We start from the raw sequence: 19597 nt of genomic DNA on the forward strand, positions 1-19597 counted from the left end.
TGCTTGAGGTTTAATAAGGTTGATAAAAGTTATATTGATATGATAACTGATTCACTCTCCCCCCTCTCAGTTATCTTGGTGGACTTTACTTTCTAACAATTTTGTGGGTTAAGTTCCTCCTTAAAGCATGTTTCATAATTAGATTCCAAAGCCTAGGCCCATAACAAGGTCTGACTTGATGGCATCTAGAATCTCACAAAGGGTTTATTTTTGGATTAGTTTTCCAACCCCTCCAATGTTGAGGTTATCATCAAGAATTGACCTTGGTTTGTTCAGCCATCCTTGTTGGTTTTCCACCTATAGCCACTCAACTTTATTTCTCTGACGATAAAAGCATTCAAGTCTCCATCTAGATAGAGTTTTGTGGTTTTCCTTTGTCTTTTTGGTTGTTCCAACAAAATATTTCCCAAACCTTTGACATGGTGGTTTGTATGAAACTTAACCATTTTTTTCATGCCCATCCCCAAAAAAGGGTTTATGTTGAAGTTGATTTATCTCATGACCTTAAAGGGACCATTAGTGTTCAAGTTGGTGATCAATGTCTCCCAGTGAATATATTATTTGAATATGCCCAATACTTACTATCAATGCCAATCCTTTGAGTACAATATTATAGATTGTCCCCTTATTGTGTCTAGGATGAAATCTCCATAGAAGGAGATTGCCCCTCATTAATCTATGGAATGTGCTAAAATAGATGAAGAATGGATTGCGGAAGTTTTCAAAGGAAAAAACTTTGGGTTCTTCCTTGAATAAGTCTAATACTCCTACTTCACAACTACAAACAAGAAATATTTAAAACTCTATTTTTAGGGTTTAAAACTCTTGGGATTAGGAGAAAATTTTAGATAAGAGTGGTTAATTCTCCATGCAGGTTCACACTTTTTAAGTCATGTCAATGGTTTGTATTAATACCTATTCTTTGCACCACACTCACAAAACTCTTGGGGGAAATGAATTTGGTGATAAAGGTTTAAAAATATGGGGCTCATTGGAAAATTTTAGATAAGAGTGGTGCATGCTCTATGAAGGTTCACACTTTTTAAGTTGTGCCAATGGTTTCTGTTAATATCTCTTCTTTGAACAACTCTCACAAACCTCTTGGAAAAAAAGAATTTGGTGATGAAGGTGTAGAAAACTGTGTGGTGATTCCATGGGAATCTTACTCTATCTTTTGACAAGCTTCAAACTTCTTGCAAAATAGCTTCTCCTCCCTTGGATAGGAGGATGTCATGCAAGCATTTGACTTAATAATTACATCTCATGGAATGTATAAGGTCTAATTGACCTCTCCATGAAGTATTCTTCTAGAAAGTATTTTGTTAGGGATACTCACCAAAGATATCCTAGTATTGATGTTATATGTCTTCAAGAACTTAAAATTGAAGATTTCATATTAACTGTTGCATGTTGTATCATTTGGCTAGATAGTCTATTTTTTGCATTATGAGTACAAAGCTAGTTGAGGACATGTTGTTACTCCCATTTCTGTTTGATGAAATTCTTCATTGTTTATCATGAGTTATATCCCATATAAAGAGTAGTCAAGGTACTCATGGTAGTCAATTGGAATCATTATTATTTGTGTTGTAGTGATGGATAGTTGATTCATTCATTGTCACTTGCTACTTGGGTTATGTGGAGGATTTTAATATGGTTGAGATTTCTTCTGATAAGGAAGGTATTACGTCCATTCTTCATTGTTTATCATGAGTTAGATCCCATATAAAGAGTACTCAACGTACTCGTGGTAGTCGATGATCATTCTTTTGGAATCATTAGCATTTAAATTCCCAATGATGTTGAAAGATTTTCATTGTAGTGATGGATAATTGACTCATTTCCATTTGCTACTTGGGGTTGTGCAAGATTTCTATATGGTTGAGATGGCTTTTGATAAGGAAAGTATTATGTCGTTATAATAGTTGGAGAACATAAGGCCTATTTTTACATATGCAATAAATTAGGCCATTTTGAATCTAATGTCAATAGCCATCATTCTCAATGTTTGGAAAACCTAGGGTGATTTCAAAGTTGTTCTTTACAATATTTTTAAGAGGCTTGATCATGTCATGATCTTAGATCAATATGTTTTTCTCTTTTGGGGAATATGAAGAACTGCCAACTCTACCTCTTTCTAATGTCACCTTATTAGACCACTATCCCATTAAGTCTAGTATTTAATGACAAATATTTCATATGCATTTTTCCAAAATGTTATTCATTTTGAATAGGTCATTATTAAGTCATTAGTCCAAAGCGACCCAAACTAAAAAAGATTGGAATTTTGAGACCCTCCCAACTTAGCCATTTGGTTGGATTACATGGTGAAATGATGTCATTCTTTGTGTCTGCCCACATTTATGTCAATCAGTTTGTCATGTATTGTCAATTTTCATATGATGAAACCACCAAATATATGTATGCTACCACTGAATCTTTTGTTGTGAACCCTTTCTATCTTCACTTGTAGGTCCAGGTTGCTCAACTCTAACATCAAAAGTAGATTGATGATCGTCATGTTCTCAAAGGAGCTCAGACTCAAGGTCAGACTGCATTGGCTTAAGGTGGGAGAAAAAGCTTCTACAACATTTTTCGTGGCTCTTAAAGCTCATCCTTCCTCTCTTAACATCAAGAAAATTAAGGACAACAAGTACTCTCTTAAATGCATAAAATTCTTCATGGTTTTATCAACATTATGAGATAGTTTTCATTGTGCAAGGACATTCCCCTACCATAGAACAAGGCCTACCTTGTGGTTGTCACTTCTTGAATCTTAGATTCCTATAAGATATTTTTTTATTAAATGTTGACCCTTGAGGATCTCTAAGAATTTATTTCATATATGACAAATGACGAAGTGCTTGGTTGTGATGGATTTCCTTGCAAATCTTACAAAGCCCTTTAGCCTTATGTTGGTTGCAACCTTTATAAGATATACCCCTAGATGCATTTAATTCTTAATCATTACGTTAACTAATCAATATAGGGAACATAAATTCATACCTAAAGTTGGAGATTCAAAGGATATATGCAACTAGTGGCCTATCACCTTTCTCAATGTATCTTACAAGATCTTTGCCAAATCCCTTGCACTTAAGATTTGTCATATTCTCTTGGAAATTGTGTCTTTAGTAGATTCATTTTATCAAGTCTAGGCTCATTCTAGGCAATATTATTGTTGCTTCTCTAAGTAGAATGTATTTTTTTTAATCAAATTTGATTTTTCTCAAGGCATATAATCGTATTGAATGACCCTTTATTTGGTGACGTTCAACACCTTAAGGTTTGGGCCTCATTTCATTCAATCTATGTAGATAATCTTTGGAGACTTTTGGGCTTGTATTACTATCAATTTTCAACAATCTAACACCTTTTCCTTTTCAAATATATTCACCAAGGTTGTCTCTTGGTTTTCTCTCTTCTAGCCTCTACCATTTTAGTGAGTCAAGTTAGGGATTTTTTCCTACCTAAGTCACCTTCTCAACTTGTTAGTGACCACTTTTATTGATGATTATTTCCTTACTTTGATTGAGGATGAAGATAATGTTATCTCCTTAATACTGTTTTCAAGTTTTTGAGTCGGTTACTCAATGGCACAAAGCCAAGTGCTATAGGCAATCTTTCTTTCCCACCCCAACCCAAATTCTCTATTATGGTGGAAGTGGACTCATGTAGAAATATTATATTTCTTGGGCATTCCTTTTTTTTTCCAAGGATACGTCCTTGACCTCTATAATGTAGTGTTGAGTAGGATAGAGAAAAAATTGTCTTACTAGATTACCAAGCCCCTCTCTCTGGCTAAAAGTTTTTAGATCTGCTTGAATGTGTTGGTTGCTATCATGTGTATTATTGTTTGTGTTGGGCTCTATCTAAAGCATCTTACTACTAATTAGAAGAGATCTTACAAGATTTTTTTATGGGATTTGGAGAAGATCATCATAAATTTCATAGAGTTTTCATTAAATGGGTGGCAATAAAAACTAGAATATTCTTCTCAGACATTGTATTTCTTCAAACTTTCAAGTCCACGGACCAACCTAGAAGGAAATTGGATTTGAAACGATGTTCAAATTTAGAGTACTTTTATGGCTAGGAGCATTTAGTGTGCTTGGGAAGTTGTCAAGCCTTGACTTTGTTGGTATGAGGCAGGTTTTGTGACGGTCTTTCTTTCAACCACCACAATAATTAGTGACCTTGCTTCAGGCCCAAGAGCTTCCTTTAGATTGAGTTCATGGAATTTATGCTTTGTTGTTCCACGAATAAGGTATTTGTACTCTATGACCTTTTCACAAATGATGAATCCCTAGCTCACATAGATTGACATGCTCTTGATTTGGTGGTCTTAGTATTGCCTCTAAATATGATACACAAGCTTGGCATTCATTATGTCAACTTATGGTGGAAAGACAAGTGTTGGTTCCCTTGAACTATTTTTTGTAACTAAAAGCCCAAGACAAGTTACTAGTGGTTGGTTCCTCTGATGGTTCTCACTTTGAACCACTAATGACACTTGCATTCTTCTTAGTCCAACTAACAACATCGATTTCCATTGCTTGGTTCACCATTGTTGAGCCTAAAGCAACTCATTTTGCCTGGTGTATTATTTTCGAAGCTTTGTCAATGGGCCCTCGTCTTCAACATTTGGGTGTGACAAGTATGTTAGGATTAACGAGACATAAATAAAAATTACATGCAAATATATCCAATATCAAAATATAATAAATCACGCAGAAGAGAACACAAGACACAAATATTCAATGTAGTTCACCCAATCCCTGGGCTACATCCACCAAACAATGAGTCTAATATTTTATTATCCAGTGATTACAACCTGATTACAATCTGTAATCCCTTACAACTCAATATTTTTGCAAGAATCTATAATTGCATCACACCTTATGAAATCTAAATGTAAGCCATTTTATAAAATATTTTTATTGCTTTAGGGTTACAGTCAATTACAACATGTCACCCCAAAAAATGTTGATAAAACCCCGGTGAGGAATTATGGAGAGTGCACAATACTTCTCTGATCAGTCACTACAAACTAACAATCTTCCACCTGGGGAATGATTAGGCACCACACTAGACAACAACCTCCCACTTGTAGACTATCCTTGTAGCAATTCTTCTACTCCATGAGGCTCTTAATAGATTGAACCACCTTGGACTCAACTATTCCTTTATTTTGTTCAGTCAAGAAGAAAAATCAAAGCTGAAGAGGGGTTCAGATTCTCCCATGTCACTACCTTTGTAAACATATCTACTAGATTATCATTTGTATATATCTTGTCCAACTTTAACTATCCATCATCCCAAATTGACCGAATGAAATGGTACCACAACTGTATGTGTTTTGTCTTCAAATGTAAAGTAGAATTCTTGGCAAGATGAATATCACTCTGACTATATGTATATAGATAATTATCCCTCTATGGATCTCTCATTTTTTCCATGAAGAATTGAAGCCAAATCATCTCCTTGGCTGCTTCTGTAGAAGCAATATACTATGCCTCTGTAATGGATAAAGCATTCACCTTCTGTGATTGAGAAACCCAACTCAATGTTGTCTTAATGATAATTAATACATATACTATAGTACTCCACCTGGTATTGAGATCCCCTACCAAATTTGAGTCAACATAGCCTTGTAAATCAGTAGTAGAGCCCCCAAAATATAAATATTTAATGAATGTTCCTCTCAAATATTTGAGAATCCATTTGACTGCATTCCAATGCTCAATCCCATGATGACTCATATACCAGCTAACAACTCCCATGTTGCATGTGAAATATCTAGCCTAGTACATACCATGGCATACATTAAGCTCCCTATAGCTGAAGCATAAGGTACATTGGACATCTTATCATTTTCTTCTTGTGTCTTTGCACACATCTCCTTAGTCAATTTCAAATGACCAAGAAAATATGTACTGACAAATTTGACATTCTCTATAGAGAAATTTTGCAACACCTTCTCAATATAATCAGCCTAAGATAATGTCAATTGTTTGTTCTTCCTATCTCTGCAAATTTTCATACCAAAGATTTGTTTTGTTGTCCCCAAATCTTTCATAGAGAATTAATGTGCTAACTGTTGTTAACCCCTTAATGTGATCCATGTTAGACCCAGCTACAAGCATATCATCAACATATAAATATAAATTAATGCAAATTTCATCATCCATCCTCTTAAAATAAATACAATGGTCAAAATGACACCGAGTATAGCCATGTTCATTCATAAAGTTGTCAATTTAAAATACCATTGCTAAGGTGCTTTCTTCAAGCCATATAAATTCTTCTTCAATATGCACACTAAATTATCCTTACTTTTGACCTCAAATCCACATGGTTGTGCCATATATATATATATATATATATATATATATATATATATATATATAAATGCCAAATCTTCAGTAGCCACAATACTTAAATCCAGTGTCAATAGAAGTCATTTTAACAATAGGAGAATATATCTCATCAAAATCAACTCTCTTTTTTTGTGCAAATCCTTTTACAACTAACCTTGCTTTAAATATTTGCTTACCTCCATCCTCTTCTTTCAACCTATAAACTCATTTATTCTATAAATCTATTTTACCTATAGGAAACTTACATAAATCCTAAGTCGAATTTTCAGCAAAGGGTCTGTTTCTTTAGTCATTGCAAACTCCCACTAAATCTTTGTATCCACATGCACACTTAATCATAACATTCAAGTTCACCAACATCTGTTAATAAAATAGAATAGAAAGAGGAGAACATATTTTTGGAGGTCTACTTAGCCTTGTTGACCGTCTAACGTTCGCCAGGTTGTGTGGTATTTATTATTGCAATTGTGGCGAAGCATGAGGAACTGTCAAAACATCATCCTTTTGAGTATCAACCAACACTACATAATCACTTTCATCTCATGCTGCTGCAACAGATCTTTGTAGAACACTTTCTCATTGAATATGACATCCCTGCTTCTTACAATTTTATGATTTTCAAAATCCCAAAGCCTATAACCAAATTCATCAATGTCATATCCAACAAATATACATTTCTTTGATTTAGCTTTCAACTTTGTTATATTTTGAAAATCTATATGTGCAAATGCTTCACAAATAACTCACCTTCTTACCAGTCCATGATTCCTCTGGAATACCACAACCCAAAGGAGTAGAGGGACCTCTATTAGTCAAATATACAATAGTATTGACAACCTCCACCCACGTTCTTAAGGGTAACCCAACATGAAACTGTTAGAAACAATAGTCCACCAAGATAACTGAGCGGGGGGGGGGTTTGAATCAGTTATCCAATTAAAATAATTATCAACCTTAATTAATCTTAACCATTTAATCAAAATAAAAAACATCTATAACAAGATGCACATACACCAGATTTGTTAACTAGGGAAACCCTTGATCAAAGGGAAAACCCCGGTGGCAATGATGCCCACAAGATGATGCACTAATATAAATATTCCTTGTTAGAGGATGGACCCTATTAGGAGTCTATTACAATATTTAGTATATATGATTCCTTGTTAGGAGACTTTGAATCCCTGTTAGGAGTTGTAGAAGGCAGAAGGACCCACTGTCCAAACAACTTCTAGGGCAAGACCACTGAACTCACTGTCCAATTAATCTCTCAACTATTCCTTGCAGAATAATTGTCTATATTGTGCTTTAGCCTCTTTCCTCTGTCCTTTCAATTGAACCAATCACTGTTAGACCTTGTAGACTAGGTCACGAATCTCGAATCCAAATACCAAACCTCGGATCTCACAATAAAACCTCGACAATAAAGTTTTCTCCAACTTCGCTTTGCTCTGCTTATCTTCGCATTCAGCTCTTCGTGCTTCTTGCAATCATTCATACGTTCCATGCATGATAAAGGAAAATCTCCTTCCTTTATACTGAATCCATAAAACAATTTCTTGGGTCGTCTATTACACCTTCTCAATTAATTATTATAGGACCTCGTTAAGAACATGTTACACTTAGCGATAATATCAATCTTTCACCTTGTAACTTGAGTAACTTTTTGTACGTGTGATATCATGATGAGCAAGCTTAGCCATGTCATCTCCAGGTTTTCTTCTACACATCTTTAACTTCAGCTTCTTAGAATATCAATTTTGCTAAGAGATATAACAAGTTTACCAAAACATGCTTCTGTAAACTCCATCTTAGAACGGTCTTCACCAAAAATTGCATAACTTCTTCTAGATTTAATATCTTATGCTTCTGAGGTTAGCTGCATATATTGGACACTTAGTAGTATCTCCCTTTAACATTGTTTAGTAAAAATGCTCAACGATCTGTCCATACCAACTTGATCTTTACCATTGTTCTTCTGTCATATACCACAGAAAACTGCTATGTTGACATCAATAACAAACACAGTCATGAATGTAACATATCATCATGATAATGATCTAATCATTTTTCTACAATACCCCCCCATAGAAGTGTCACTAGCATTCATGCTTCCAATAGAAACCTCATACTCCTTACACACTCCATTATTGTCATGTTCATGCATTCAGCCACTCCATTTTCTTGTGGAGTCATTGGAACAATTTTTTGCCTATGAATACCATTAGTGGAACAATAATATTCAAATTCATTGATGCAATATTGACCACCATTATTAGATATGAGATATTTTAATCTTTTACTAGACTCATTTTCAATTTAGCAAGTCAATTTCGTAAAAGTAATAAATACATCAGATTTATGTCTAAGGAAATAAACCCATAATTTTCTAGTTGCATCATCAATAAATGTATCATAATAATAAGAGCCATCAAGGGAAGACATCTGAGTTGGTCCCCATACACACAACTTTCAAAAAGATCCATATTGACACATTGCATACCTAGTAAAACTTTCTTTAAATGAAGTAATTTCATACCTTTCTCACTCATGTGCCCAAGTTTGTTGTGTATAGAGATGTATTAGAATCTACAACATCTATTTGTTCTCCTTGCTCAACTGCAACAATTGTTCCTAAACATTCATTGTTCTCTGAAACAGTTAAAGTAGAAGGAACAATATGACATGTACAAACATATAAGATGCCTACATTCACACCTTTTTCTATTACAAGGGAACATTTTGAAACCTTCCAACTTTTATAATTAAAATTAACTATGCAACCTTCATCATCTAGTTGCCCTACTGAAACTAAATTCCTACTCAGCCTTGGAACATGTCTTCCCTTTTGTAGTAGCCAATGATTCCCATTCTGCAACTGCATCTTATTTTTTCCCTTTCCAACAATCTGACAAGGTTCATTATCCCCCAAATAAACAAGCCCAAAATACACTTAGACATAATCAAGAAAATAACCTCTATGGGGAGTAGCATGAAATGAAGCCCCTAAATCTAAACCCCATGAATCATTAACGCTTTCTAAAGAAATAAGCAAAACATCATCTTCTGATTTATTACTTACCAAATTTGCCTCTTTGTTCCCTTCTTGTTTGTCTCCTTCGATGTTCGTTCAAGTCCAACAATCTTTATTTTTATGCCCTGGTTTCCCATAGTACCAAATCTCTTGGTCCTCTTGATTGAGACCTCTTCTCCTTTGATTTTCCTCTTGATTTCACTTAATTTCTAGAATTGTTTCCTCTTCATTCCTTTTGCTTCTATTTTGTGCGTTCAAAACACTCCCTGATGTAGATCCACCTGAACTTTTACTATGAGTTTCCTCGCTTAGAATAACACCAATCACATCATCAAATGTTAGGGTATTAGATCCAGAAACATAATTACTTGCAACCAATCTAACTTTCAGGCAAAGAACACAAAATCAAGAGAGCCCTAATTTCTTCATCAAAATTAACATTTATGGAAGATAATTGACTACTAATCGTATTAAACTTGTTTAAATGATCTGCAATAGATCCACCTTCTTCCATCTTCATATTAAATAAATGCTTCGTGAGAAATACTTTGTTTGAAGTAGAGGACTTTTCATACAAATTTGTTAGGGTTTGCATCAACTCTTTCATCGTCTTCGCTTTTGTAATATTAAATGCCATCGATTGTGCCAAGCATAAACAAATACTTCCAAGTTCCTTTCTATCCAAAATATCCCAATCTTCATTTGTCATAGCAGTTGACTTATTTAATTACCCTTGTCTTCTATTTCTCCCACTCAATTGTGAGACTTTCCTATAAATGATAATTGAAAACAACCTTGTTCTGATACCACTTGTTACGATTAACGAGATAGAAATAACAATTACATGCAAATATATCCAATATCAAAAAATAGTAAATCACACAGAAGAGAACACAATACACAAATATTTAATGTGGTTCACCTAGTTTATGGGCTACATCCACCAAACAATGAGTCCAATATTTTATTATCCAGTGATTACAACCTGATTACAATTTATAATCCTTTACAGCTCAATATCGATGCAAGAAGCTATTATCACATCACACCTCATGGAATTTCTAACCATAAGCCATTTTATACAACATTTTTGTCACTTTAGTGTTATAGTTAGTTACAACATGTCGGTCCAAAATTGGCAATAAAATAGACCCCAAACCCCATCGAGGAATTATGGAGTGTACAATACTACCCTGATCAGTCACCACAAACTAACAAAGTCCTTGTCCTTTTTGTAGACTACTAGAGATATTCATATGCCTCTTCTAGTATTGCAGGAGAGTCTAATAGTTGTGGGTTGGGTTCATGACTTTTTCTTCTTCCCTTCCAACTTGAATCCTTCTCTTGACATTTGATCTTATTAAGAGATTCACCTAGGCTTCCCAATAAATTTACTCAAATATGACATGCTTACACAATCTAGATTCTCTTTAGTTCACAAAGAGATAGAAATGGAGTATTATTTACTCTCGACTTTTTTGATGATAAAGTTTTTTAATATCCCAAAGCATGTATATTCAATAATGTCATGTATGTAGACATAAGTACATGCCAATAAGGTGGCTCACTCACAAGAATTATTATAGCATTGGAGCAATGTCCCTTGTACAATTGTCAAAGTTACACCATATACTTCTACCTTCAGCAAACAATCTCCACCTCATGGCCATAGTTTCTTTTATGCCACTCTCATGTGTTGTATTCCCAAGTCCTCATTTATAGTCCAACGAGGGAAGAGCTTTTCAATACCACCACTTAGCTTCAACACTCAAGGTGGCTCTGCTTTTGGATGACTTGCTAATGGCGATGACCCCTCCGCTCTTGGTGTTGTTGGTTCGCCAAGCTCTAATGAAGATTCTAAGTGGCCTAGCTCTTCCAAGTGGTCCCTCAACTTTCCCTCGTTATTTCTCCAACTAGAGAGGAGAACAAAGAAAATAAAGAAGATGATGGTTGGTCCCTTCTAAATCTCAATCCTGACCTTACTGCTAATGTATGGGGGGAGAAGGATGATTGCGAGCCACCACCTTTTGCAAGCACTACTTTAGCTACTTATCGACTTGATATTTTGTTTCTAATTCTAGGTTGTGCCTATGTTTCTATTTTTAGCTAGCTTTTTGGGTTCTACTTGTAAAACTTTTGCAAAGTGATTTTATACTCTCCTCTTTTTTTGTGAATAGTGTAATTTTGTTTAATATTAATGGAAGGACCTATTCATATTTAAAAAAAAAACAAAACTCAAGTTTGATTGATTAACAAACCTTTTTTCATTTTCTTTAAGTCTCATTGCTCTTATGTTTCTTAGTTTATAAGACAACTAAATGCTATTTTTTTATTTCATTGATTGGAGAGTTTGAGTGCTCAATTTGGGCACATTTAATAGAAAATACTTAAATTCCTCATTTAAATTCATTTATGTTTTCCAAACTATTTTTGAAAGCAATGGTATTCTTTGTTCATTTTAAGAAAATCTATTGAACATTATCAATCATGAACACAAATATATTGATTGGATTAGGGGAGAGGGGTTAATAGTTGAGCACCCTAACTTCATGTTGAAGTATAGCTTCAGTCAAGAACATTTGAATATGATCTCATGATTATATTGAAGGAAAGAATAACAGATACATATACCTGTGTGTGTGTGTGTGTGTGTGTGTGTGGAGTTAATATCACTGCCACCGATTCTTATCGAGATTTATACATTAGTTATCATATGTATCGAGTGTGATTACTGTCGCTGATCTTTAACATTGATATTACATTGCTGTTAAGTGGTAGTTATGCCCATGGAGGGTCATGACTCTACATGGCCTTTATCCCCTACGAGGACATGACTATTCATTGAACATAAATATTATCATGCATCGGTGGGAACTAAATATATTAATCACAAGTCATATATGTAGTCCTAATGATCTATTCCTCTTGCAGATTATTGAAGAACAATTACCCATTATCATTCAAGTAGAAGATTCTCCAAGCATCAAGTACTATTTTGAATTGGAGATCTGCTATCCACAAATCTGAAATCAAGTAAGTTATATATTTTATTATAGTTTGGAAATACTGTTTATTCTATCAAAGATCCTATTACATCAACACTTCACACTTCTCAAAATCCTATAAAGAAAATCAAATCACTCCCAAATTTTTACAGTAGCTTACTTGGCATTTTCTGTGCTTACAACTATGGTCTCAGAGTCACATCATCAAATATGATGCCACATTGCCATGCTTTTTCCCAAGATACCCAAAACAACTCCTCGAAAAAGTGAGACCGATGCTTATTCAAAAGGGACACCCATACTTGTGTAGCTAATGTGACATCACAACATTGCTTACTTTTAGCAACCGCTAGTACATTGCATTCAATTAAAGTAGTCACCACAACAATAAGAATATTGGTAAAATGTTGAGAAAGTTTGGACATTAAATCAAGAAATACACGTATTAATTTAATTTTTTACGTGAGTACTAAATCAATAACTCTTGTTACAAAATTGGAATGTGTTTAGGTACTGGATCCCTCCTCTAGAGGACAAAAAAAAAACTTTGGATTAGAACACTTTGGATTAAAGACAAAAAGCCTTTGGACTTGCAAACATTATAATACTAAGATTGCATTTGTGGGCTAAAAACTTGATGCAAGAGCATCTAAGGATAGCCAACAATCCTATATGCAGGAGCATTAGGCTTTGATTTGTGGACTTATGGTTCACACAGTTGGAGATGTGTTTGAGGCACATTGGGGAATCTTGTCCTAAGTGCGCATAAAGATTGGAGTTATCGTGTTGGATCTAGAGGCATTTTGGTGACTATTGGTAGTGTGTTCTTAATTTCCTAGACAAACTTTGGAGATTACTTTTGCGAGCTTGAATCCGTGGGAGTTGGCTAATGTGCTTTTGGATTTGGATAGTTGGATGACATGTGGACCTTTGCCTAAGAGTACATATTGTTATGTTGTCATATGAGTTAGTTATACATTGTAAACTCGAGGCTTGCTATTTCATGTATTTAATGTCTATTGCCAAGCTGACTTGTGGCTTGAGGGTTTATTTAATGTAACTTGCTAGGTAGACTTGTGGCTTGGTGGCTTGCAAGCACACGTTTAGATTTTTCTTTCTTAGGGTTTCTACCACATTGTGGATCTGGGCATCTTGCATAAATGTTGCTATAATTGCTTTGTATTTGGCCATAATCTGGAAGGCCTTTAAGCCCCAACATGTTGGATGTAAATACTATGATTCTATTATGATAATTGGTGTTGTTTTGGATCTAAATCTCTGTATTGTTTTTATTCTTCTGCTATGTGGTTATTTGTTGGGGGCTAGGACATCTCCTTTGGAAACACTCCTAACTTGTACTGCTTCAAAATTAGTTAGCTATTTTTTTGTTCTTTGTTTGGCTATGTAAGGTTGTTCAAGAGAGTGAGTTGGGTAAGGAAGGTACAGGGGGTGAGGGTTTGTTGAGGATTGGTGAGAGGGGGAGAAGGGATGGTGAGTGGGTGAGGGTAGTTGGGCATTAATGGATGGTGAGTGGATGATGATAGTGGGTGAGGGGTGTGGGGGTGATGATAGTGGGTGAGTGGGTGATGAGAGTAGTTGGGCATTAATGGGGTAAGAGGCATTTTGAGAGAGTGAGTTGGGTAAGGAGGGTAGAGGGTGAGGGTCTGTTGAGGATTGGTGAGAGGGGGAGAAGGGATAGTGAGTGGGTGAGGGTAGTTTGGTGTTAATGGATGGTGAATGGATGATAATAGTGGTTGAGGGGTGGATGATGATAGTGGGTGATGGGGGTGGGGGTGATGATTGTGGGTGAGTGGGTGAGGGGGTGATAAGAGTAGTTGGGTGTTAATGGGGTGAGCGAGGGGTAACATCTAAATATAAGGTAAAGAACCTAATATAGGAGTTTATTTAATATTTGTAAATCTTAATTTTATACACACACTTTTGATTTGATATTCATTTTTTCCTACAACATTGCACCAATAATTGTTATTTAAATTAATTTTTTTATGATGACTAGTCACAATTTTTAAAAAAATGTACCCTTGATTGCACAATCATTGGTCTCACTTTTTGAGGATTGTTTTGGACAATTGGATGAAAAGAATAATGTGACATCATATTTGATGATGTGGTATGGAGACCTAATTTATAAGGAAAGTACTTGCCTTGGCCACTTAAACGGGAATGGGAATTGGCCATACCCATGTTTCTAGTTTTCAATTGACTTCCACTCTGCCTGAACGACTCTCATGGCTCAACTTTCCCTTCTGAATAGTATAATTTAATTATTATATAATAAAAATGGCCTATTCATCAAAAAAAATTGATAACTATTGAAATTTCCATGTAGGATTTTGAGAAGCATGAAATTAGGGTGCTCAACTAGATCCTCTCCTCTATTATAATTCTAAGAACATGAATCAATAGACATCATATTAATCTTTGACAATAAATGTGATGGAGGAAAAGATGCTTCATTATATTCTCTAAGCCCAACATGTGGCACATTCAATGACAATGAAAATCCCTAGAGTTTGTAAACTACAGAATGGCCCAACTGGCTTACTCTGAGGGATAGAGACTCAATGTGGAGAATGGGTATGTAAGCTACACAATGGCCACGAGACTCCCACAGCACAACTTTGTAGCTCCATAGCTTTTAAATACAGTGGCACAAATAACCTAGTAGAAGTGGCATCACCATGTCCTAGAAAACAATAAATTATTAAGGCCCAAGCAGATAAAGAGTAAATCAACCTCCTCAAGTGGAATATTTACAAGAATGATTGATCTATCATAGCATTTGCCAGTATTCTGCCATACCTCCCATAAATTCAATATGTGATACAAGTGCATTAAAACTTTAGTAGCTTTCAATATGTAAGGTAATGTTTATATCATATCGCAGGATGTTGCTGCAAACCCTAATAATCCAAAGTATATCATGATGACCTTATATAATAAAGAGCGAGGAATATATCAACCTTTTAACAGGTCATACATGCTTCTTATAAGAAAGAGGTGCATGAGATTATAACTTGGAGCTCCAGTAGTAGAAGCCGATGTGCCTCTAAATGGTGTGCTCATCTCTTATAAGAAAGATATGCATGAGATTATAAATTGGAGCTCCTGAATTGTACTGTAGTAGACAAATAGCATTAATTTGTGCAAGAGCTTTTATATGTCTAAGTGTTTCTTGCTAAGCGAGTTCCAGTATATGGACTTTCCTTTTGCAATACACTCAGTTCATATTGTATAACCATGTTGTCAGCATCTGAGGTATTTTCCTCCAAATGTTTTGAAATTTAAGGGTCTAAATGCAGATAATTTCCAATAAAGTTCTAACTAATTCCTAGGAATATTCTGTAAAATTTTAGAAAGAAGTTGCAAATAAATACAATTTAGAACTTGGATATAGCCCCACAGAACACAGAAAACCTGAATTTAGAAAGAAACATCCTCCAAATAGACCCGTATAAGCTACTATACCATAGTACTTGAAATTTACTTTGTTAAAATATTTTGATTAAACCAAAAACTGTAAATCACTTCAAACAAAGATACTCAAGTCCCGTATAAGAGTACAATAATGTAAATATTAAATAGCAATGAACCACCCAAACGTGCCTCACCAATACTTGGAATCCTGTCATACTATTGTAAAGTCTAAGCCTTCTTTAACAATTTCCAAAATATATTCCCAGTACATCAAACTTTCAATTACTTCCTCTAGTGTCCGTCTTTGAGAATTGTGATTTCTGATCGCTATTTAAAAATATAAATAAATAAAAAACTTTTTAACCATATAGAATACATCTCAATATAAAATGCTCCATATTTTTCAGTTTCAAATCCCAAAATACTACCCTCTGAAACTGCGCAGATTTAGTATTAAAAACAAACCTCGATCATTCTATGCAGTGTGTTGTTCAACAAGACTTATCAGTTGAAATCATGTAAGAGGTAAACTTACAGAAATAAAATTTTCTTGTACATTTTTTAGATTGTGGCTACAAAACAGTTAAACGAGGCCACAATACACTGCAACACATCTATTGACACTCCCTGATCTTAATAGAATTAACTACCTGTTTTATTTCAACTTTACCTCAAGAGATCTTAAGACAATTCTAAGTCTTTATTTGCAACTACTTTCAAAATCCACAAAAATCTCATGTACAGCCAATGTCTCCACATCAAGATGCACCTTCAAAGTTTATCCAAAAACAAGACTTACCAATTCAAAACTACAAGTACATTTCTCTATGCCTAATACTTTCCTGCAATACAAAAAGTGAAGTACACAGCTTTCTGAACATTACAGTTTCTTTTCTATTTCCATGATGAAAGCCAAAGAACTTGAAAACAGAAAACACTTTTAATTGCTGATTTTACGAGATGAAAAAAGGTTTGGTTTTTAATGAAAGTTTGAGCATGTCTATCAGAGGGAAAATGATGAAAGTGTGCCATAAAATACCATAGCCATTCAATACAACCGCAGAGAACAAACTCATTTTATGCTTGAAGCAGATGTTAGAAGACTCTTCTAGCTGCTATTGTGCTTAAAACTTAAAAGTGCTTCTAATAGATCTCAAATTGGCCAGTAGAGTTACTATTTAGATAGGAGCATCCAAAACATACAGGGACCAGCGACGGAAATGCAGATCATACATTATGAGGGAAGAAGAAAAGTAAGAGAGATGGTAAACTGAGGGTAAAATCTGGAAAAGGGAACAAGGGGAACAACAACATGTGCCAATTTATAAGATCCCAAAGCCCAACATAATTCAGTGGAGCTATTTCTTTCGAGTCTATACATCTAGTGTATAATCAAGGAAGAGAAGCCAAACCATTTGTAATACTCACAAACATGCAGTTCATCCAGAGTCTGATGATGGAAGGAATGTGTAACAGCAATTTGTATAAGATACACACGCATCTATGGGTATGCCAGGTGAAACATTCTTTAAAATCATGACGTTTAACCACATTGAACCCCTAGGGGTACTACAGGAGGGAGGCTGCTGAGTTGACTCTGTTACAACCTTGTGGTATGTTGAATGAAAGAGGACGGTAATGTGGGGACCAAAGGTTAAGATTGGAAACAAAAAATGATTCACTGAAGTATGGATATCAAACATCCGCTTGAGGATAGATCAGCACCTCTTTGCATTGATCGGTAAGCTGGGAAATAACACCATCGTCCAAAGGAGATCCGAAATAAGAGAGGTGAATATCAGATAAAGTTATTAACTAACTCTACAGAAAGCTATTTTCTACCCTATTGGAAACACATCGAAAGAATCATCCTTAATCCAAAAACGAATCTGCAATAATACTATTTTGGTTGAAGCAGATTCTTTGAACTATTTCTAGTGGAGAAGATTATCATTACAATATTTATCCCCACAAAAATTGTCGGTTTAGAAAAGCATTAAGGAATTTGAAAATTTCATCTGAAACTTACAAGCAGATGCTGGTTAGGACCTAATGTCTTTGCAAACAGCTTTCGAGCACAACTGGTCACATGCAGATAAAATCAATGGATTTATTATCACGTGAAACAACAAGGCAGGAACCACATTGCTAGGTTCCAATTGATACAGCAATAAGATGCGATTGTGATGCAATGATTTTGCAACACACTAGTGTGACCAATAAAAGGGTACAGTCCAACGTTACCCCATTCAGCATAACCAGAAAAACCGCCGCTACCTTTTCTTCACGGAGGATAATAAAATCAATGGTTATTACGTTTCAGGTGTAAAACACAGGCCACAAGTTATTCATCAGACAATGTGAATAATAAAATGCAACAGTTTTTTCAAACAATACTGAAAACTAAAAGTCAGAGTTTTGTCAAAAAGTGCTAATACCAAAAGGCAACAGTTCCTTCAAATGATTCAGATACTAAATGCAACTGTTTCATCAAATTATGCGGACACTAAAATGAAATTTCATCACATCATGCAAATGCAAAACTTTCACCATACAATGTAATAACTGCTTCGCAGCTGGCAAGATCGCTATAATACAACTTCATGAAATAACGACAATGATCATCAGACAAGGCACAAGAATTCCCCGCACAAAACTCATATACCATCAAGCATTCATCTACATAGTCATTATTCATGGAAACAATCCTAACCAGAATTCCATAAATTACAAGTCAAAACCACGGCTGAAAAGAATCCACCTAACATTCTAACACTAAACTCTCCCAAACAATCCATATACGTTACATTACAACTAAAACCCCTCCAACATTACATCTGCAAATCAAAGAAGACTCATACTTTCCAGCACTGAAACACATATTTGTTGATAAGATTACTAGGAAATAAATATAACCCCAAAAGCCCTAAACCTAGCCCTCGTCATGCCGGATAATACGAACACTAGCCCTGTGAGGGAACAAACCCTAGAGGCTTAAGATGTACCCTTCTATCCAGGACATAACTGCATATAACATAAAGACGCCGATATACCTTATATCGTGTAACCCCCGAAATTTGAGTAACGAGATTCGATATTACACTGGACTAAGAAGCTGCGCAAGCTGAGGCTTGGGCTCCGAATTCATGCCGATGATAATGATGAGTGGAATGAAGCCGTAGTGCGTGACAGTCTTAGCCACCTTCATTGTACATGTCGTCCATTCTTGGAAGCGTTTAGTGAGTGATTTATTCTCCTGCCCCTTGGAACCTTTGCCCGGTTTCCCCTTTCCCTTTAAATTCCCCCGCGGCGCCATTAATGGTGCTTCTCCCTTACACTACACTTACAGTCGGCGATATTCAATGGTAATTTCACAGAATACACAGAGCCTGCGACTTGCTTAAACCCTCGCACATTCAATCCCTCTCTTAAACCCTACCTCCCTTGGGGATTTTCATTCGCATATGCCATTTCTAAACGAATTTATTCAATTTTATTCGTTTAGAATTTTAGAAATTATTATCATTAATATTTTATAATGAAAAGACGAATCAGAAGATAAATACTCGTGTCCTAAGGCTATTAATAATAATAATATTATTATTATATAATTTTGTTTAGCTTCACATGAACATATTTTTTCACAGTTAATCGGCAAACTTTTAAGGGCTAATAATTTATTTGAATGTGCTTCTTTCATTTGTCTTTTGAGTTGGATTGGAAACCGGTGTCATTAGTAGCTA

The 19597-nt window shown here is 35.2% G+C and overlaps 1 protein-coding gene across 1 annotated transcript; it reads right to left on the reverse strand.

Moving 5' to 3' along the window:
* Nucleotides 1–18496: 18496 nt before the first annotated feature.
* LOC149533131 (mitochondrial import receptor subunit TOM7-1-like) lies at nt 18497–19345 on the reverse strand. Its single transcript, XM_089805574.1, has one exon. The coding sequence runs from the start codon at nt 19168–19170 to the stop codon at nt 18952–18954; it is 219 nt and encodes a 72-aa protein (XP_089661700.1). The 5' UTR covers nt 19171–19345; the 3' UTR covers nt 18497–18951.
* Between the last annotated feature and the right edge of the window lie 252 nt (nt 19346–19597).

This window comes from Cupressus sempervirens, chromosome 10 (assembly GCF_028749045.1).
Source record: "Cupressus sempervirens isolate cs-2001-9-10 chromosome 10, ASM2874904v1, whole genome shotgun sequence".
Classification (NCBI taxonomy): Eukaryota; Viridiplantae; Streptophyta; class Pinopsida; order Cupressales; family Cupressaceae; genus Cupressus; species Cupressus sempervirens.